The 23,223-nt window shown below is 40.4% G+C and overlaps 1 protein-coding gene across 2 annotated transcripts in view; it reads left to right on the top strand.

Annotated features, from left to right (window-relative positions):
* The window catches only part of UNC13C (unc-13 homolog C), a 425,720-nt gene extending 403,254 nt beyond the window's left edge, over positions 1 to 22,466 (top strand). For both annotated transcript variants that reach the window (XM_075006542.1, XM_075006543.1), the window contains 3 exons: positions 12,703 to 12,795; positions 16,141 to 16,300; positions 22,181 to 22,466. In XM_075006542.1, the coding sequence (XP_074862643.1) occupies positions 12,703 to 12,795; positions 16,141 to 16,300; positions 22,181 to 22,466 (539 nt within the window). The remainder of the gene's footprint in view (positions 1 to 12,702; positions 12,796 to 16,140; positions 16,301 to 22,180) is intronic.
* The last annotated feature ends 757 nt before the right edge of the window (positions 22,467 to 23,223 follow it).

Raw genomic sequence — 23,223 nt, 5'->3', positions numbered from 1 at the left:
TGCCTTTTTGAATTACAACAAATATTTATTATCATCATTTTTATAGAGGCCTTAATACAAACAAGGAGCCCATTGCACTCGACACTCTGGCTATGTCTACACTAGCTCCCCCCTTTTGAAAGGGGGATGCTAATGAGACACAGGGATATGCTAATGAGATACTGCAATGAATATGCAGTGCCTCATTAGCATAATGGTGGCCCCAGCACTTTGATAGTGCTGCTTTCTATTACACGCAGCTCATCTGCACAGGGTCCTTTTCAAAAGAAACCCACACATTTCGAAATCCCCTTCTTTCTATTTGGTTATAACCAATAACCTATAACCAAATAAGAAGAAGGGGATTTTGAAGTGTGCGGGGTCCTTTCGAAAAGGACCCCATGTAGACAAGCCGCACGTGGCACTTTCGAACTGCCGCAGCCAGCATTATGCTAATGAGGTGCTGCGTATTCATTGCAGCGCTTCATCACCATATCCCAAAGTGTCTTATTAGCATCCCCCTTTCAAAAGGGGGGTGCTAGTGTAGGCACAGCCTATAAGACACATAAGCTATACCTACACTAGACGCATCTGTCAACAGAAATTACTGTCGACAGGGAAATCTCGACAGAACCTCTGTCAACAGATTGCATCTACACACAACTTGTTCTATCAACAGAGAACTGCCAGACTCCACTGCCCACTGCCCTCTGATGCCAGAAAGCAGAATACAGCAACAAAGGGTCCTGTGGCACCTTATAGACTAACAGAAAAGTTTGGAGCATGCGCTTTCGTGAGCACAGACTCACTTCATCAGATGCTGCTATAGTGAGTGCTATAAGTGAGTCTGTGCTCACGAAAGCGCATGCTCAAAACTTTTCTGTTAGTCTATAAGGTGCCACAGGACCCTTCGTTGCTGTTACAGATCCAGACTAACACGGCTACCCCTCCGATACTAGAAAGCAGAATGGCAGCTCTGCAAAGAGGGCTGCCTGGCAACCAGAAGCCCTCTCTGTTGACAGAAGTGTCTACGCTGCACTGCTGTTAACAGTACTCTGTTGATAGATTATTATGCCTCAAATTTTTGAGGGATAATACCGTCGAGGCAAATGCAGAGTTCTGTCAAGAATCTGTCGACAGAATGCTTTAAATGTGTACACACTCCCTGAGTTATGCTCTCTGGTGTACACCCAGCCATAGAAGTGCTTGCCTCTAGCAGCGTGCCATAAAATAACAATTTTTTCTCATTACAGACCAGTTAGAAAAAATATCATACTTATTTTCATAACATAGGAACAGACAGCTCAAGGGACTGATACAGATTACGCAAACTCCCACTTGTTGGCAAGTGGTTCTAATCCACTGGTAATGAATGAAAGTCTTTACCACAAATGGTTGTTTGTGGTCTAGTGAAATGAATTTGATTTTCCTTTTTCTGTTTCCAGTGACCAAAGACAAAAACTGCTCCCCTATCAGCACCTTTGTTTGCATTCTTGTTCTTGGAAGACAACTCAAGAATTTACATTTTCGTTCTGTAAGACATATGGGAGCGAGAGAGACACGGTGAAGAAGCTTGCAATGTCAGTGTTGGACCAGCTCTGGGGCTAGAGGTTGCCATTGACTGTTGATGCAGGGTCTTTCAGATGCACTAAAAATGAGTCCTCTATTTTCTAAATGAGCAAAAGGGCAAAACATTTCCTAAAATGTCAGGGTTTTTGATTGCGTGGGGTTTCTACTTAAGTGGAATGAGAACTTTTTGGGAATGTGTGGGAGGAAGAAAGCCAAGCAATACCAGAAATCTGGAAATGGGGTCTGGAGTGGAGATCACACAGTAAAAATAACAAGAAGTCCTGTGGCGCCTTATTGGTGCATCAGCTTTTGTGGTCAAAGACCCACTTCATCAGATGTATGCAGTCTCATGAAATACAATCTTTGGCCTTCACAGTACTGTCTTCCTATCAAATAATAGATTATACAGTTATTATTTATAGTCTTTCTGACACAGACTGTGACCTCCACATACCTGGGCATAGACAGTAGGATTTCTCTTAGACACTGTGTTGGACATTCAGTGGATCCTAGCTTTCTAATATGGGGTCAGTTATCCCATAAGTGCTGATTCCATGGGTGCTTTGGGGCTGAAGCACCCAGAGAGAAAAATTAGTGGGTGCCAAACTTCCCTCTCTCCCCAGCCCTTTTTGCTTACCAGTAGCCCTGTTGACCAATTCCTCCCCTCCAGTCCAGTACCTCCTGTCCAGTGTTTCTACGTGTTCTATGTTAGTGCACTTCTGCACATGCTCCAGCCCACAGCAAAACTGCTGTTTCATGGCATTCAGGCCACTCTGGGACAGAGAGTAAGGAATTGGGCTGTGGCGCACCCAGGTGAAGAGGCAAGGACTTGCAGGGAGAGGGTGGGATCAGTAGCAGGATGCAGGCAAAGCTGGGGTGGGAAGAGGTGAAGTGGGGATGAGGTCAGGGACAGAGCAGGGGTTGAGTAATCCCCAGCTAGAGGAAGTCAGTGCCTATGATTCCTCCACTCCATGGATATGTATAGGTTATGTACATGTGAGTGGGCATAGGCTTTGTTTTCTTTGATGGCTCTTTGTTTATGAATTGTCTTCACCATGAGTTCAAGAGAATTGAACTTATAGTTCAGAAAGCGTTCAGAAAAGCCTTGCCTTTCAGTAGCTTGGGACTACATTTCTTAAAACAAAATGCTAAAAATCTAACTAAATGCAGAAAACAACATGATGTTGAGCTTCCAAAAATGCACATGGGTAATCATGCAAACCATGTTGATTCAGGGAGAAAAGAAACAGACCAGGAGCTCAGGAGTGACCACACCTGAAATATTTCTCTTGAGGGCTGGTCACCTCAAGAGGTTTTTAAGAAATCAGAATTTGTTCAGTAAAGAGTGATACAACCAGGAGGCTTGAGGGACTCTAGCGAGGAAAGAAGATGAAAAGGGTTAAGCATTGACTGAGCGATGACTGGGGAAGAAATATAACAGTCTACAAATATTTGAAGGATGAAAACACCAAGGAAGAGAAGAAATTTAATATAATTAGAAGAGCATAACTGGAACTAATGGGATGAAATTAAAAAAAGAAAATCTAGGGGAAAAAATCCCCCTCCCCACGCAATATCTACCCAACCTATAAATAACCCCCTTGGGAAGGATTGTTGTCCCATCATTTGGCAGGTTATAAACTAGGCTGTGGTAAATACTAGTACTGGATGTCTTTCTGGAAGAACTGTTATTGAGACATATTATTGAGCCCAAAATATGGTCGGGGGGGTGTAACTTGTTGAAATATTATAGCCTGTGTAATAGACTAAATGCTCAAAATGGTTTTGGGAGTAAGGGAACTTCGAAGTTCAGCACGTACTTTGAAGGGCCCGCAGCTACACTGCTTGTCAGTGCTTCGAAGTTGCTAACCATCCTGCGGTGGCCATTATGTTAATGAGGTGCTGCATATGCATCACTGCACCTCATTAGCCTCCTGCTATCAGTCTGATTACCAGGCCCCCTTCAAAGGAGGGGGCTAGCGTAGACGAGCCTTTTGTGAGCTTTAAATTACCAGTTGGTAACACCATTCCTTACCTCTTCTACGTAAAACAAATGTGATTTGCTCGGCCCTTCCCACTGCATAACGAAGCTCATTCCTTGTGAGTTTTAGGTGGCCTAATAACCTCACCCTCAAATCGCCAAGTCTTCTTATTCCCACTAGCCCCTTCCAAACCAGCCCTGGCTTCCCCCGAGGTTACGGCTACACTAGCGAGTTTTTTCCGAAAAAGCCCACGGAGCATCTACACACAAAAATGTGTTCTTTTGATACTAAACTGGAAGAATACAGCACGTTTACTGGTGGCCTTCTTCCACCCAGCATGAGGAAGAGCACCTTTTTCCAAAAGATTCTTTCAGAAAAAATTGTGTGTAGATGCTGCAGGGGCCCTTTTTTCAGAAGGGCCGTCCTTCATGGATCCGGATTTTTTGATCTTCGGAGTTTCCTGGTCCATTCTTTCAAAAGAGCAGCTGGGGTATATGTGGTCATGATCTTCTGAAAGAACTTCTTTCAAAGGACCACTGTATTATAGACATAGCCCCAGTGATTGTCAGTCTGTTTGTCAGTCTCTCCCAATGAGTGAGGTTGTTTCCTCATGAATGTGTGGATGCTCACCACCACTTCTCGATGCACCTAAACAGAGCCAGAACAGTAAATAAATGTCACAAGTGACAGTAGCAGGTGTCTGGAGACTTATAAAGTCATTATGTTTCACAGAGAGACATTATTGTTTTGTAAAAACATGGTCCAGGGGATTTCTGTTAGGAAGGTGATAAAGACAGTTCCTGTTGGAAACGTATACATGTCTTCTGCACTTTTATGCTTGACAGTTCTGCCTTTCTATTTGGCATTGCGCATATTAATGAGCTCTATAACCTTTCCGTACTCTTAAGCATGCCACAACAATCTCTCTATACAACTTGGATTATGGTCCAGGCAAATTTTGTCCCACCCTAGATATTTGCTATGATTTGCTTTTTTAACAAAAGATCCGTGTCGTCCAATCATCTCCTGCAAATCTTGCCAACGCAGGACAGGTTTGTAAAAAAATGGCAAGGTTCCCAGGGACAATGATGAAACAAGAATAAAGGCACAGCTATAAGAGAAGGCCTGATTTTACAGCAATCTACATGGTTAGAATGGTGTCTTGGCACACCAAAAAGGGAGATTAAAATCTACACAAATCATTGACCCATCACCTTTTTGGGGGTTATTCAGTAATACTAAAAAATGAAAAAGATAAAACAAATGCTAGGATGATGACACCTACTGTTGATTAAGGCTCAGAGGGGTAGCCAAGTTAGTCTGTAGCTTCACAAAAAAACAAGCAGGCCTGTAGCACCTTAAAGACTATCAATTTTATTTATTAGATAATGAGCGTTCATGGGTATTTATTAATTTGAAGAAGTGGGTCTTACCCATGAAAGCTCATTATCTAATAAATAAAATTGTAAGTCTTTAAGTGCTACTGCTTAGGTTTGGAGGGTTTTGTTTGTTGTTTGGTTGGTTGGTTGTTTTTTTTTTGTTAATTAAGGCTGTAATTATTGTGGAGGAAATAACAATGGTAAGTGTTCACTAGAACAATAAAAATGTTCCATTATTCTTTCCTCTCAAAATCAGATTTCTCTGCAATGCAAAGGGAATCAGCATTCTCAGTCTCTCAATCTCAGGATTTATTACTATTTTTCATTCTGCAAACTGCTAAAGATGTACAAATTTAAGGAAAGCTAAAAGCTTTAAGAATTTTATTTACCAGTGATAATATGATGAACACTAAGAAGCTTGAAGCAGTTTCAAAAGGCAAGCCTGACTGCCCAAATGTAGGATACTCACAGTGTGTATCCCATAACATGAAGTGATGTCTTAACAGCTGATTACATGACCAAATTGAAACACTGAAACACTGTGCCACTGTAAAATATGCATGTCTTTTTTTTTTTGTGGCAGGGTGAGGGGGTGGAGGAACCGCTACACTGCAGAGAACAAGGATAGATTCTCTGTTCGTATAGCAACGAAGGGTCCTGTGGCACCTTATAGACTAACAGAAAAGTTTAGAGCATGAGCTTTCGTGAGTAAACTCACTTCTTCAGATGCTGGACAGCATCTGAAGAAGTGAGTTTACTCACGAAAGCTCATGCTCTAAACTTTTCTGTTAGTCTATAAGGTGCCACAGGACCCTTCGTTGCTCTACAGATCCAGACTAACACGGCTACCCCTCTGTTCGTATAGTAGAGACCACCACTGATTTCCAGGGACTTTAATCCATTTATACCTATAGAAAATTTGACCATGTCTGTCAACATGTCCAAGTTTGGAGAGTTTTATTATTAGTTAGTTTGCTGTATACCAGTACAAGTTTAGTCAGGAAGGTATTAGGAGGTACAAAAATATTTATTACAAAAAAATTGAGCTAATAGGATGGTCACCATCAAAAGCTTGTGAGTTTTGCCTTAAATCAATAGATATGATTACCTAAGGAATGTGAACTAAATTTGCCTCTATGTTAAAAATACCCAAATAGTGAACGTTACTTAGGCAGGAATTTTTCAAATTTAGATGTGTGCAATTTACTTGTCCACGCTTCCTAATGCATGCACTACACCAGCTCACATGCCCAGCATGGGAGTTGTGTACCCATAACTGATGGCTGGGCTTTTTTCTACATGGAGTTTTAGAAATATGAGACCTAGTTGTTATGGAAATTGGCAAGTTTTAAAGGATAACCACTGCGTGTCTGGAAATTTTTATTGCAAAATGTAATTATACTCCACCATAAAAATGCAATGTTGTTATAAATAAGTAATCATGTGAATGAAAATTTAACATGCATCTGCCTGAAATATTTGAGACCTATCATTACTGTGCCTGTAATAAACAGTAATCTGTTAGAAGAGCATCACAGAATATTCTTACACATTACTGTAAAGAGAGTCAAAGTGGGGAGGGAAGGTTATATCCGTTATACTTGCCAAAGTATGAGAGTGGGAAGTAGCGCACAGCTCTTAGCACTTGGCCACAAGTTGGTACTGCCATTGAAATGTGATCTTTTTAAAAAAAAAAAAAAAAAAAAAAAGAAAAAAGTTAAGCCAGATGACCTGAACGTCAAACACACAGAACTAGGGAATGTGGGAGTTTAAAAAAAGCATGTTTGGATTCCAATTTTTTGGAATGAGATTGTCAGCTTTTCAGTGACACCTTTCTGGGAATATTAGTATTATTTCAAAACTGCCATTCCATTCCCTGTGAAGTCTTCCAGGGAACGTGCCACTCCTGCTATTTCACATGATCAACCTCCTCTCTGCACCCCTGAGTAACTGACTCCACTAACCCTTCCTTTTACCCTATGGCAGCCTCTCCTGTGAAAGTGTGTCTTAAAAGGACTTCTTGAAAATAACCATACCATGTTATACTTGCTGCTCCTGCTTCTTTATTGTGATGGTCACAGCCTTCTGTGTCAATTTACTTGTGTCAAAGTGCTCTCTGTGGGTGGGAGATACATGGTCTGACCTGTTCTCTTTGCTCATAGTATTGTCTTGCACAGGCTGGAGTATTTCCAAGGAGAGCCAGATGGTTCAAACTATGTGCCTATCTATCACAGAAAAGAGAATTGTGCACAGTAATGCTCATCAGTCAGGAATGTGTCCACTTGATTGGTCGATCAGTTCTTATGATAACGGTACTGCATAACTCACTCCTTGTATTCAGCTGGAATTGCACCTTTGTGGTTCTGTGGTCTCTAACATTATCTCTCACAGAGTTGCCTTGCACAGAATGCCTGCTGAAGGTAGTCCCCTACGGAGCCAAGACAACATGTACATTTATCGCACACAAAAATAAAAACACAGGACGCTAGTGAAATTCCACTTTCTTATAACATTGAATTCCATTACAATACACATAAAATAATTGTAAGAGGAGAATTAATTAGTGGCATTTTAGGAGTGAGAGGGGTGACAATAAGTGGGAGGTGGATACAGATAGCATAAAAATGCCACAACTGAGATAATCCCTTAGAAAGAGGAAAAAAGTTATTTTCTAATTTATAAAATTATCTGACTTCAGGTGTAATTTGCTCCACCTCATTTTCTTTCAGTCCCTTTTATTTCTGCTGGTCTAAACTGGCATAAACTCTAGCCCAAACACTTAGCTTCCAAACCTCTCCTGAGGTAACAAACTGGAGCTTTTCAACATTAAGTAACTCAGGTGGGACAGCAAACCCTTCTCCATACAAATATACTAACTCATGTCTGCATTTACTTACTTAAGTGACAAAGTAATTGACACTTAACAGATATATTATGTTTTATTTAATTTGTAACAAGCTTATAGACAGTACTGATGAGGACTTCTGAGATGCCTCAGAATTCCATGGCTTCCAAGGTGATCATGGAGCAAACGTAAAGAGTTGCTGATTCAATTCAGCTAGCCACTTTCCTGAACCAGTGTTTGGATTGTGACTGGAGGTGGGACAACCAGCAGTATTACACTGTTATGCTCCTATAATCTGAGATTGGAATAAGGCATCTGTTTTGAATATCAACTTCCAAGACTTTATGGAACCATTCGGGAGGGCTCTGAAGAGGAACATTCTTCCGTGAACTCTGGCACGGATTTTGGTTTGTAAAAGACTTGTAACAACAGAAATGAGAGAAAAGCAGCATCGAGTGCTGGCGGATGAAATCAAATCTGATCAAATCCATATTAAATATTACTGATATGCTTATACCACAACTATGCAAGAGGCAGAGAGGAGTGAATCGCCTCTTTCAGAGCACTGAATGAGTGTCAGTCACCCATTTTGTTTTGAGCACCAGATTATCTAGTTAATTCAGCCTGCTTTCCAGTCAGTGGCTGGTACAAGTGCCTCAAATTGGATGGAAATATCCACCTACTTCGCAGAAAAAGAAAACAAGGAAATATGGACTTAATTCTCTGCTTCTGTAGATACAGGGCGACTTCTGGAAGGTGCATGTGCTAAAGCCAGTAACGTTCTCTGAAGCACTACAGAAGTTATGAATTCTTAATTACATTTCCCTCCTTTCCATGCCAGTCTGAACACATGTCCTTCCTGACTCAGGAAAGTCAACAGGGGAAGCACTTGGTCAACTGATGATGGAGACTAGCTTATAGAGGAGTCAACTTGACAAACTTTATAAAAAGTTGTGCATATATTATTCATGCAAGTCATTGCTAGGTGTCATATAATAGTAACAACCTGGAGATGGCCTACAGATTGCAACTGTTTCTGTCAGATGCATGCCTAATTACTGAAGTCTTTGCCTTTGTCCTCTCAAGATTAAATATCACAATGTATGCTCTACATGCTTAAGTCAGTTCAAATAAGTTAGAATGATATGGCATGTTAGTTAAGTTTGTTAATGCACTTCACCCCTTCCCACTCCAGGTCTGCCCACACATGAGACCAGATCTGCCTACTGGTTCACGGTGGTATGCAATGCATGGTTTTGATCTAGAGTGGTGTGGAACCTTTGGAAGATTGCTTTGCCTCTAGCTACTCTTAGTAGTGCAGACTCATAAAATAGGAGGAAGGGAGATCTTGGCAGGGAAGTAGCCTTCATATCTGTTGACAGGCAGAGCATCTGTGGCTGGTGTAAGTTTTTTCCTTCTCCCTTTCTGCTTTTGTGGAGAATTTTTGGTTGCTTTACAATGACTGCATTTTTAATATATGGCAGACTCTGGAGTACTGCATAAATGCTTTTCAGTGTTTTGACTGAATAAAATGTTAAGTCATGGGTGTATTCCACTGGTACATCAGCAATTATAAGGCATTTCAGGTCCATTAGTATGCTCATAGAGCTTTTGATTAGATGCATTATGGTGTTAAAGAAGAGAAAGTGCTATTATGCTCTGCAGGGCTATTTGCTGTCAGGAGAACGGATCTATTATATGACTTAGGATAAAAGCACCTTCCTATAGATTAATATGAATTTCCATGAGAATCATACTGTGAAGGGTGTTCCTGATGTGACCTCTCAGTCTTGTAGTGAAAAAGGAAATGCATGCACACAAAGATCAGAGATTTTACAGTGAAAACTTTGATACTTCTTGAAGAGCTACAATAGGTGACATCTGCAAATGCGGAATGTCCAAAAGCTCTCTATCCAGCTTGTTCAGCAGCTCCAAGAGAAAGAGGGCTGGAAAAATAAATACCTTCATTTAACATTTTGTATTAAATAATGTTATGCTGTCTATAATGAATTGAGCTCAGGATGGAATAGTTGATATGGGTTGTTGTGTTTAAAGTGACTCTACTAACTGCAGTGGTTTTCCATTGGGAACTCTTCATGGTTTGATTCTTGTCAATATGAGATTTATAATATAATATAATATAATATAATATAATATAATATAATATAACTTATCTTATAATAGTGTAGGTAATGTGCTAGGCATATGCAAAACTTGCAGTGCCCTTTAAAAGACTCTTCTATATTAATGGCCACAAAGAGAGAGCAAATGAAGTGCTATAAATAGAAGTATTTTGTTGAGTAGTTCATACTAGAAATAGTTTGCATTCATTGAGAGCAGTAAGAACCTGTAAGCCAGAATTTACTCTCAGGTGAGCAGAAGCAAATTATGAAGAGCTTCCCTAGAGTTAAAGTCAGTGATGTAGGATTTCATTGCTGTATGGAGAGCAGATTTTGTCCCAGTTTGATCATCAGAACTTTGTCTCTTATCTGAAGCAAAAAACATTGATTGGTTCTAGTGGATTTTTCCTTGTAAACAATATCCATTGCTAATGTAGCCACCCCTCCCCATTTTATTTTTTCCTTTGGACAATTTTTAATTTCTGCAAATATGAAAGAAGACGGTGAGTGAGGTAATGTCTTTAAATGGAAATTGAACATATTTCTCTTTTGGAAGAGACCAAGCTTTTGAGCATCACACAGCTCTCCTTTCCTGAAGAACTTGGCTAACTAGATAATAACAATGCTGAGCCAGATTCTGCCTTTTGAATAGTTCTTCACTTGGTGCCTTTGTCGTCACTACCAAAAAAAAGGTATGCTCTTTACTCAAGTTACTCAATTTACTCAAGTTACTCAATTTAAATCCTAGTGAATTTAAAGGCAGTTTTTACTTTCCACACAAGTTAGCAGGTCAAGTTAAAGCCTAAGCACATGAGTTAAGAGCACACCTTTTTCATAAATAAGGCAAGGTCTTTAAGTAACACCACTGAAATCAAGAGGACTACATATATACTATGGATAAACAGGCAGAATCCGGTCCTAGCAAAAGTAGTAGTCATGTCAGTGATGTTTTAAATGTGTTATTTTTCTTGACAGAATATTTTACATACAATTTTGTGTTTGGCTAAAAACTGTTATTCCAGGAAGCAGAAATTGAGTGTCATTGCTCACAAATAAAGGCTGGACAGTGATGAATGGGTTGGAGAGCACGCTTGCCCTGAGAAGGAGAAATCAATTTGAAATATATCACTGCTAGGATATAACAGTTTCCTTTCTTAGTGCTAAAGATTGTTTTTACAGGATAGTCAGAAAAACTCAGTAGTGGTGGAAGCTATTGAAACTGGTTAGTCATTTTTGGAGTTTCACTTGCTCTTGAACTATTTTATGGCTACTTTAGCACAATTTTATTAATACTAACTTATGAAAAACAAAGTAACTTGCATTTTTCACTTTTTATTTATTGTGAACTACATGATTTGATTATTTAATTTTTGGCTTACACTGGTAAAGATTTCTCTATGGAATTATCAAACTGTGCTGAGAAATTTGACTGCCACTGAAGCTAGACTTCTTATAGGTAAAACCTGCTGTGTAACAAATTACCTATTTACACATGTCATAATTGGTTTACACCATCTGGTTGATATTGGAATATATCTAGAAGCTGAGATTCAGACATAGCAGCTAAGTCTCGATTGCTTAAGATGTTTAAACAGTTTTTGTGGGTTTTTTAATCTGATTTTTGTTTACGATTTTAACAAGTGAACCCTTCAGCGCACTGGTATCCAACTCACTTAGCAGCTAGCAAAGAGAGTGTTCTGTGCTCAAGGATTCTGATTAAGCAAATAGAGTAGAGAGTTCCCATGTGATAATATGGCACAAAAGAAGCTTGTTTTTTCATGCTGTAATCCCTGGGATAAGGGTATTTAATTGTCCTTGCAATGATGAGCCAGCGAAGAGAATGTAACCATGGATTAATTCCAACCTGACCAATAAGAATGACTGTAGAATTTCATGTGCAATGAAAAAGTCTAGGAAAAGAATTATGGGGTATGGGAAAGGAAAAACAGGACTAACCCATTGGTTTCGATATTTAATTTAGAGCAAGATTGTCACTTACCCAGTGCACCAGAGCAAGGGTGTGAAGCATCCCTTTAAACCCTCCATGGGCTACTTGTGCTTGTTGCTTCCAGGCAATGGGGTAACATCTTTTCAGGGGGCCTGTTGCTTCCCTGCTCATGCAGGTGGAAGGCAAATGGTTGGATAAGAATGGTGTGCCCAAGTAGGAGCGGATGGAGTCTTGACTCTGCAGCCTCAATCCCATCAAATTTGTGTGTAGTAAATCATGGTTCCCAGATTAACTGGGGATTACATTATGATTACGTTCATTCCTGTGTGTAATCCTGGCACCATGTGGTTATACAGTGCACCTTCCTATGCAGCTTGTACAGTTACAATCCAGCCCACAGACAAGGATATTTGTCTTTATTTGACTTCATATTAAGGTGCACTTTTTCTGGCACTCCCTAAGTAATATAGGAACAGTTTTGCAAAAATGTACCTGCAAACAAACCTGGCGCTGTTCAGACATTCAGAACTCAGCAAAACAGCTAAGTTTCATGTTCTAGGAGGCATCAACTTTTTGACTCACAGGCTGAATTTAAGGTTCCAAAGGACAGATTTTTCCTTTCCTGCTAAGAACACACATAAGAAGCAAATGTTTGTGATCACAAGGTATCACTAGATTAAAATCTTTTATAAAGCAATAACTTCACCTTATCCAGACATCATATATATCCACAACATTTAAGAAAAGAAAATATGGAGGAAGGGAGAAATGACAAAACATACTATTACATTAATGTAATATTCTTTGCTTATTGATGTAACTTACTGCTACTGCCTGAGTTGCTGAGTCAGCAGTATTAAACTATGATTTACTCCTGCAGCTCAATCTACCAATAATGCAGTAGGTGAGATCTCTGTGCAGGTGGATGTCTTTACACATCCTGGAACTGGAGAACACAGAGTCACTGTAAAAGGTAAGATTCAAAAATGGAGTCTCAAATAATTGTGAGGGTATTTTACCTCTGTATTTGGCACTGGTACAACTGGAATAATATTTCTGGATCTGGTGTCCACAGTTCAAAAAAGATGTCAATAAATTGGAGGGAGTACAAAGAGGAGCTGTGAGAGTGATGAAAAGACTGGAAAAAATGTGTTATGGAGATTAGACTCCAGGAGCACAATTTATTTTACAGTTGACTTGATTACAGTTTAGAAGTGCCTGCATGTGAAACCAGTATTTAATAGTGGGAATAAATATTTCATGAGAGGCTTCTATAAGGCTATGGCCACACAGTCAAGTTATTTAGTGATAACAGCTGTTATTTTGAATTAACTTTGCTGTCAACTACACTATACACACACTATTTCAAAATAAATTCAAAATAGCAGGTGCATTATATCAAAATCAGTAAACCTCATGGCAGGAGGAATAGCACATATCTTGAAATAACTATTTGGAAAAAGGTTGTGTTAAAACATGGAAAACCACTTATTTCAAAATAGTTATTTCCAAATAAATGCTATTCCCTGTCTTAACAGAAATAAGCACTACGGCTGCATCTACATTGGACCGGCCTTCTGGAAGGGGCATCCTAATGAGCTAAGGAGAAAATTCAAATGAGGTGTAGATTTAAATATCTCATGGCTCATTTGTGTATTCCTGCAAGGTTTCACATCCAGAAAAAACAAAAAGCAGTCAAGGAGCACTTTAAAGACTAGCAAAATAGTTTATTAGGTGAGCTTTCGTGGGACAGACCCACTTCTTCAGACCATAGCCAGACCAGAACAGACTCAATATTTAAGGCGCAGAGAACCAAAAACAGTAAGCAAGGAGGACAAATCAGAAAAAGATAATCAAGGTGAGCAAATCAGAGAGTGGAGGGTGGGGGGAAAGGTCAAGAATTAGATTGAGCCAAGTATGCAGACAAGCCCCTATAGTGACTCAGAAAGTTCCCATCACGATTTAAACCATAGTAACAGAGAGGAAGCTGTGCTAGTGTTTTCTCTTCCTCTCTGTTACTATGGTTTAAATCATGATGGGAACTTTCTGAGTCACTACAGGGGCTCGTCTGCATACTTGGCTCAATCTAGTTCTTCACCTTCCCCCCCACCCCTCCACTCTCTGATTTGCTCAGCTTGATTATCTTTTTCTGATTTGTCCTCCTTGCCTACTGTTTTTGGTTCTCTGTGCCTTAAATATTGAGTCTGTTCTGGTCTGGCTATGGTCTGAAGAAGTGGGTCTGTCCCATGAAAGCTCACCTAATAAACTATTTTTCTAGTCTTTAAAGTGCTACTTGACTGCTTTTTGTTTTGATAGTGTATAGACTAGCATGGCTTCCTCTCTGTTAACATCCAGGAAAGCCTTTGCCAGAAACCAAAGCGGCCATGTAGATGGGGTTCCTTCAGAAGGAAATTCCCCTTCTGGAAGACCCCTTATTCCTCAAAAAAAAAAGTTTGAGGAATTAGTGGTCTTCCAGAAAGGGGTTTTCCATCCAAAGGAACCCCATCTACACAGCACCTTTGGCTTCCAGAAAAGGCCCTTCCGGAAGCGAGATCTAGTGAGAATATGCAAATGAGGCATGAGATATTTAAATCCACACCTCATTTGAATATTCCCCGTAGCTCATTAGCATGTCCCTTCTGGAAGTGCAGTCCAGTGTAGACATGGTATATGTGTGCAGACTCTATATTTCGAAATAGCTAAGTCCCGTCTCAAAATATATTTTTGTGTGCAGCAGTTATATTTTGAAATAGCTATTTCAGAATAGCTATTCCGGAATACCTTCTTTAGAAATAAGGCTGCTGCATAGACATAGCCATATACAGAAGTCTAATCAGAGTCCATGTCTGGAATTTGAAGATAGACAAATTCAGGATGGAAGTATGACACACATATTTAACAGTCAAGGTAATTAGCCACTGGGACTATTTAACAAAGGTAATGCTTGATTCTCCTTTGCTGAGCATTTTTAAATCAACATTGAGGCTATGTCTACACTACCCCAAATCTTTGAAATGGCCATGCAAACGGCCATTTCAAAGATTACTAATGAGGCACTCAAATGCATATGCAGCGGCTCATTAGCATGCCGCCAGTCGCAGCTCTTTGAAATTGCCACTTTTTGCTGCTGAACGGTTCGTCCAGACAGGTCCTTTTCAAAAGGACCCTGGGAATTTAGAAATCCCCTTATTCCTTTCTGCAGATAGGAATAAGGGGTTTCCAAAGTTCCCGGGGTCCTTTTGAAAAGGACCCACAACTGGATGAGCCGCACAGCAGCGAAAAGTGGCAAGTTTGAAGAGTCATGGCCGGCAGCATGCTAATAAGACACTGAATATGCATTTCAGCACCTCATTAGTAATCTTCAAAATGGCCATCTGAATGGCCATTTCGAAGATTTGGGCTAGTGTAGACACAGCCTGAATGTTTTGCTTAAAGATATATAGTTTGATCCTCTCTAGTCCAGCACTCTCTAGTCCAGCAACATTCGTGGCCCATCATGATTTTAGTTAGTGAGATGTTCATATATTGTGTCTAGTCAGGAGACCAACTGCCCCAGCATGTGTCTATGGGACCTCCCATGGTTTGGCAACTCTCTGGTTTGGCACTGGATTTGAGAGATTCAACTTAAACTGTAGTTCAAACAGGAATTATTTGGAGAAAGTTCTATGGCCTGTGCTATGAAGGAGGTTAGATGACATAATCACAGAGAGTCTTTCTGGCCTTGAAATCTAGAAAAGAAGCTTGAACTAAAAAGTTCTAATCATAAAACAATAAATCTTATTTATTCGGAGACTTCCTACCTGACAAAAATAATAGCAAAGGCTGTACCTGGCTTTCAAGTTTTCAGGACCATACTCTGCCCTATGGATGACAATTGTAGAGTGGTCAGTTTGCTAGCAAACTACACAGGTGAAATTTATTAAATGCTGTGACAGAGTTAGATGGTGAATAATTGCACCAAGCCTTAAAATATCTTATAAAAATACTGACCCACATGGCATTTGTGAGGCCACAGTCCACAGAAAATCTACTATATTTGGATTCGTATCTGCTGATTTTTTTAAGCTGCAATACATCTGACAGACCAATTTGTGAAATTGCAGATTGCTGGAGTTGTAATTGATACAGTTCTTTCTTCTAATCTGGTGCAGAGCAGACAAGGCTCTTGATGGTTTATGGAATGTAGGTTCTCTCAAGCCCTCCATCAGTAATCTCTCCTTGGCTACACTAACCATTACTATATATTTAAGCTATTATATTTACTCATACTGTACACTGGGATTCCAAATGGATGTCTAATTTCTGTTATTCTCTTTAGTTGTAGCAATTAATAACCTAAACTGGCAAACAACAGCTATGTTCCGGCCATTTGTGGAGGTCTGTCTATTGGGTCCTAACCTGAGTGACAAGAAGCGAAAACATGGCACCAAGACAAAGAGCAACACCTGGTCACCAAAATACAATGAAACGTTCCAGTTGTAAGTCTTTTATTCTTTTTACTCTATATTTCATATAATTTCTTTATAAATAGCTTAATCTCTAAACTGGTAGACACCCATCCATCATTGAAGATCATCACTGGATCTTTCTCCACTTTATAAGCTTAGTTCCATAATAGATGATATTATCACTATGGGCTTGTCTACACTTCCACCTTCCTTTGAAAGAAGGTGGTAGTGTAGACAAGCCATATGAGAAGGAGCGCTTCCAGTAAACAGTGAATGTGAGTTTATGCTACTTTTTAATTACATGCTCCACGAGTCTTTTGCTTTCATTAATAACAGCAATGCAGCAAATATTTCTGTCTAGTACAGCAGGCCTAGCAGTACTGGAACCCATTTTTTGCATCTTTGTCTCCTACTTCCAGTAACTATCAGCCCATTCGCTTTAAGTATGAAAGAAATTTAAAGGACCTACAATAATTTTGGTAGAAAAAAGTCCATTCATGCAAAATCATTGAACTATTCACCATTTACCAACTTAACTTGATCCAATGTCCTTTGAAATTAAGCTCATCCTTTTCATTGACTTCAGCATGGAATAGCTCGACCCACAGCTGATATCTCCACTGCTTCCATTTATAATACAATAGTGGTAAAGCACAAATCAACGTTAAGAAGTATCCCCAATCTGTTTCATGCAACAATTATATTTGCTAAGTAACTTCTTCCATACATATGTGCTAGAGTTGTCAATTTTCTATTTGCTGAAAATTGAACTCCTTCCTCAAGGCCCCACCCCTTTCCTGCCCCTGCTCACTCCAGCCCCATCCTTCCATTCCTCACTCTACTACACACTTGCACACTCATTCATTTTCCCCAGACTGACGTAGGGGGTGAGGTGCAAGAGGAGATTAGGACTCCACTGGGTGCACAGGCTCTAGGGTGGGACCATAGATGAAGTGTTGGGGGTGCAGAAGGGAACTCAGGACTCGGGCAGGAGGTTGGGACCAAAGGGTATATAGAGTGTGGGATGGGGCTCCAGGCTACAGTAGGGAGTGGGTTGTGATCATGGATATGGAGCTCTGGGCTGAGGGTTTCAAAGTGAAGGAGGGTGCTTTGGATGGAAGCAGTGGCTGGGGTATGGGAGGGCATGCAGGCTCTGTGGCAGAGCTTGAAATGATGGTTTGGAGTTAAAGAGGCAGCTCTGGACTGTGCCAGGTGTTGGGATGTAGGAAGGATTGCAGGCTATTTTGGATTCCCATAATAATCAATACATCTGGCTTGTAATCTCAGGCACAGACAGGTAGCTCCTACCACTGCCCCAGCCTGCAGGTGCCACTTCCACAGCTCCCATCAATGGGAAGTACAGAGATGTGCTTGGGGTGGTGGGCACCCTGCCTGCCCTGCTGCAAGTGACTAATGAGACTTTTAACAGCCCCATTGGCAGTGCTGACCAGAGCTAGAGAGATCACTTTTTGAAACCCAGAAGTTGGCAACCCTAGTGGCTGGCTGGCTGGCTGGCTGGTTGGCTGGCTGGCTGGCTGGCTTGCTTTTTGTTATGGTGACGAAAGACATTTTTACACTGTGACTTCTTTCCAAATCTTTTTTTTTAATGTGAGACTGTTAGAATAATACAGTTCTTATGAGTGACTAAAGCCTGAACTACATTCTCTTTGCATTACAGCAGAGCATATCTTTAGATTCAAGAGGAATCTAGACTGCCTGGCACAATGTTTCATTTTTAAATCAAAGGAAATAATAATGTAAATCTTCTCCCTCTAGTGATAACCTGCCCTGTGTACTCATTTTATGAGTCTCAAAATGAATGAAATCTTGCAGCTATAACCCAAAATACGCAATGAGTTCTAGGAAACAAAGCTCCACATGTTACATACAGGCCTGGAGCCTTACAGATCTATCTATGAGTGGATTAGTGCGTGCTGCAAGATGAATACTAATGATATGCCTTCGTGCAGTAAAAGCATCCAGGAGAGTATTATAGATACAGTAGCAAAGCATATTATTGTTCTTACCACTGCAATGCCATAACTGGCAGGTCTCTCCTATATGGTTTGGCCTCACCCTAAATCATACATTTCTATGTAAATGCCATTAGACACACAGTTTTAAACCAGGTTTTAAGTGGTGTAGAGGGCTTTGTCTGGACCACTACATTGGCATGAATTTCCCCCTTAATGTTCAGTCTGAAGGGCCATCTGTGCAACTTAATGCATGTTTCTAAAATGCCTTGATTTTTTTAGGTCAAAGGTGCTAGTGGTGCACTGTTGTTGCTATAAATTTAGAGTGAGAACTACAAACCTACCTATTTGTTTGTCATTATCTGGAAAGAGAAGCTACTGCAGTCACAGTTGCTGAAACAGAATGTGAAGCTGACATCCAAATCAAGGCTGCAGAAAGAAAAGCTGCTTAAAAATCACTTAGCATCATGCTGACAGCTATAGGCTGTGTCTACACGTGCCCCAAACTTCGAAATGGCCATGCAAATGGCCATTTCGAAGTTTACTAATGAAGTGCTGAAATGCATATTCAGTGCTTCATTAGCATGCGGGCGGCAGCCGCGCTTCAAAATTGATGCTCCTTGCCGCCGCACGGCGCGTCCAGACTGGGCTCCTTTTCGAAAGGACGCCGCCTACTTCGAAGTCCCCTTATTCCCATGAGCTCATGGGAATAAGGGGACTTTGAAGTAGGCAGCATCCTTTCGAAAAGGAGCCCAGTCTGGACGCGCCGCGCGGCGGCAAGGAGCATCAATTTTGAAGCGCGGCTGCCGCCCGCATGCTAATGAAGCGCTGAATATGCATTTCAGCACTTCATTAGTAAACTTCGAAATGGCCATTTGCATGGCCATTTCAAAGTTTGGGGCACGTGTAGACACAGCCATAGATCACCTTTTAGCCATTACTTTCCAAAGCTAAAAGTACACCCCCCACCCCCACATCTTTCTCTCTTTCTCACGTGCTTTTTTTTTAATAGTGGAAACCAAAATTCACAGCCACTTAACTGAAAATTATGATCAAATAATACATGTCTTAGGACTGCTGTGTACCTTTCAGTTTGAGTCCTGAAACCAACCTTAACTGGCACTGAGGCCTCGTATACACTACCATGGTAAGTCAACCTAAGTTACAATGCATCAGCTACATGAATAACATATAGGGAATTGATGTAGCTTAGGATGACTTACTGTGGTGAGTCAACAGGAGAAGCTCTCCCATCAACTTACCTTAATCTTCTCATTCTAATCAAGTTCCAGAGTCTTCTGGAGAGTGCTCTGCAGTTAATTGAGTGGGTCTTCACTAGAGATGCTAAATCAATCCCTGCTGCATCAATCACAGTGGCACCTGTAAAGACATGCAAAGTTGAAACTCATAGAATTGTTTGATTAGACCCTGGTTGATCTAGGAATGCCTTTAACTCTCAGCAGCTGGGGTATATACCCTCATTCCTTGGCAACAGAGTCTAGGATCCCTTCTTTCTTTAAGTTGACTTCTGGAGGCTTAGTGACATGCCTTTTGTTGTCCATAGTGGTCAAGTTATCTGGCCTCTTCCCATCTATAAGAGATAGACAACTAGTTTACACCTCCCTTCCTGTTTCTTTGAGGCACTAGTCAGGAGGCCAACTGCCCCAACATGTGTCCATGGGACATGTTTTCAGGAGTTCACCAATGCAGCAGCAGTGGGTAAGGAAACATTTTTACAGTCCTGCTGCTTCAAAAGCCTTCTCTGCCCTTTTTACTAATAGGTTCTGTCCTGGGTTTAGAGAAGTGGCACCATGGTGTGATGGGGTGTGGTCAAAGAAGACCCCTTGGGTATGTTTCCTGGTGTGCTGATCATACCACTGACACCACTCTTGCTCCCTGGAACTCCCCACCATCCTGTCCTGCTGGGCTAGATCCTTCAGTCTTCCCTAGCCAAGACAGAGGGTGGTCTAAACTTGCATTCCTCTTTTGAAAGAGGCATGCAAAATGAGGGAAATTGAAAATCCAAATGAGGTGCAGATTTACATATCTGGCACCTCAATTGCATATTCTTCTTTCAAAAGAAGAAAAGCTGTGTGGACACTGCTCTTTCAAAAGTAAACTCCATCTTTGAAAGAATTCTTCTTCCCTTTTTTATAGGAAGAAGGATTCTTTCCAAGATGGGGTTTATTTTCGAAAGAGCCCCATCTACATTATTTTTCTTCTTTCGAAAGAAGCTGATATGTGTAGTTGTCACAGTATTAATCACACTCAGGTCACAGTCTCATACTTGTATTTGTGGCCATTAGAACTAGAAACTCACTATTTCAATAAAATCAGATTCTGATGTCAATACTGGACACCCTCATCCTAGATGCTGCCTATAGTAGCTGAGCCATAGTCCAGCTCTGCCAGTTGTTTCCATGTAGCATTCATCTCAGCTTAGATCGACAGTCACTAAAATAAAAAAAGCCATTCTAATACCAACCATTAAAATAAAAACGTGGCTGGTTAGTAGAGTAACGTCTGGTTGTGGGGGGATAGTGCTTTTCTCTGAAGCTAAACATTTCTGTTAGAAAACTGCTTTATTCCCAGGGTGTAAAAGGATAGCTAAAGATGGTATTACTGCACAAAACCCTTTTAGTCAGATGCGGGGTGCGTGGAAGACCTTGAATTTAGCACAGAGCAGAATCCCTAGAGCCTGCAGAGGACAGATTCACTGGTCACCTAGGATGGGTTGGAGTTGGCTCCTAAGCCCCCTGCTGGAAGTCTGTGGCCTTGCCACACTCCACGAGAGAAGAGGTGCAGGGAAGAATGGCCGCGGTAAAAGTTCTGGCAAACCATTAAAGCAGCTGTCACAAAGCTGATCAGTTGCTCTTCGGCGCTCTAGGTAAACAGGCCGAGGGGACTCACAGAGAAAGCAACAGTACCTTGGAGAGCTCCATGTGGACATCCGATTACAGACCAGACTGAAGCCCAGAGTCAGCTACTGGAGACAGAGATAGCAACGAAGGGTCCTGTGGCACCTTATAGATTAACAGAAAAGTTTTGAGCATGAGCTTTCGTGAGCACAGACTCACTTCATCAGATGCTGGTTGGAGACAGAGATGTGATTGCTAAGAAGAGTTGCACAGCCCTGGATAGGGTGTTGTTGGGGCTTTTTGGACAAAGCCCTGAGGGCAGGACCAGCAGCGGGGGAGGGTGGAGCCTCAGAGAAGGAGCAGAAAGCACACAGTTCAATTTTATGTGATTAGAAAGTTGGCAACCCTTTATCATATAAAAAAATTGCAATCGTGGTAGAAGCTCCATAATTCTATACTGAATATGCAGGATCCGATCACAATATAAGTGACATGGAGAAAATAGATCTCTGAAGAGAGACCCTCTCTTGAATTGACATATAAAAATAATTTGCCTCAACATTAAATTCAAGATTACTAGAGTAGGAAATATATGTCAAAGATTTACTAGAAATCAAAACAAGCTTTACGCAGAAGAGGAAAAACCTACGTAAAGGAAAATGATGCTTTAAAGATACATGAGATAGTGTTTGGAGTTCCTGTGAAGTGAAGTTGTATGGCAATTTAAACATTGCTCTTTGGAGTAAAAAACATAACGGTCCATAGATGCTTAAACAGCTCTGATTCAAATGTTGAATGTCTGCAATATGCCTGTAGAAAGGGAACAGAAGGTGTGTGAATGTCAGCTGCAGAAAAAGTTGTTGGTTGTTTTCAATTTTCAATCAAGTCAGTGGGAATCAAGGCACTCCCTTACCATCTTCCAGAATTGATGCATGTACAGTTTATAAATCAATAATATTTTGTTTGCAGATGCAGAACTATCCCTGGAGTGCACATTAATTTTAAAGGGTTTCTAAAGCATGTTAATCCCTTCAGGGAATTAATGTCATGTTTCACATCCCTCCTTTTAAACCATGCAGCATTCTGAGTAGCGAAGAAGGGCTGAGATGCTATGAGCTTCACCTGTCTGTAAAAGATTACTGCTTTGCCAGGGAAGATCGCATTGTAGGAATGACAGTTATCCAGCTACAGCACACTGCAGAGAAAAGTAGCTGTGCAGCCTGGTATCCTCTACTGAAAAATGTCTTTATGGATGACACTGGCTTGACAATCCTGAGAATACTTTCTCAAAGGACCAATGATGAAGTTGCAAAAGAATTTGTAAGACTTAAATCAGAGACAAGATCTGCTGAAGAAACTGCCTGACTCAGAAATCATGCAAGAGTATCACTGTCAAGAGCATATACGATGTTGTTGTCTGAATAGTGCATGCATGTGCAAATCAGTGGGAATGTTTAATTAACTCTTTTTCAGTGTTTGCCAGTACTTAATACTATATTTGCAAGATATGTTGAGGCGCTGTGTACCTTTTATACATAGTAGGTCTTTGGAAAAGTGATTGTTCCGATGAAGTGCCAAACCCAACATTATGATTAAATTATTAATGGTCTATTTTAAAAACATGAGTGAATCTCTTTGCAATTACTTCCCATTAAACATTTATTAATAAATTAGGCTTTGGGTTGATTAATTGTCTCTGTTAATGTACTGTATGTTGCTTCTTCTACACGTCTAAATTGAGTTACTTCCCTTATTACAAAGAATTTTATCTAATTTCATAATTATTTTATGCTCATTTTAGGTATCTTACAAGAAACTTTTTCTATCATAACTACAGGTGCAGTTACTTCTAGAAAGTGTTTGTAATTTTATAATTAATGATATAATGATTTTTGCATACAAATTGAAAAAAGGGTGGAAATATTTTGTGCTGACCTTTTTCCAACCTTTCATAAATATCACTGTGAAGCGATACTGTTGTTAACACAAGTTCTCAAGAAGCTATGCTTAGCAGAGTTTGTTACAGATGTTAAATATCTTGATAGAACTTTTGTTCTGCAAAACTGAAAGGCTACATCATATTTGTATTAAAAGGTATGTCTGTATCTGTAGAAAGAGACTA

Source organism: Carettochelys insculpta, chromosome 12, assembly GCF_033958435.1.
Source record: "Carettochelys insculpta isolate YL-2023 chromosome 12, ASM3395843v1, whole genome shotgun sequence".
NCBI classification, from domain to species: Eukaryota; Metazoa; Chordata; order Testudines; family Carettochelyidae; genus Carettochelys; species Carettochelys insculpta.
This window is presented reverse-complemented; position numbering and strand designations above follow the sequence as displayed.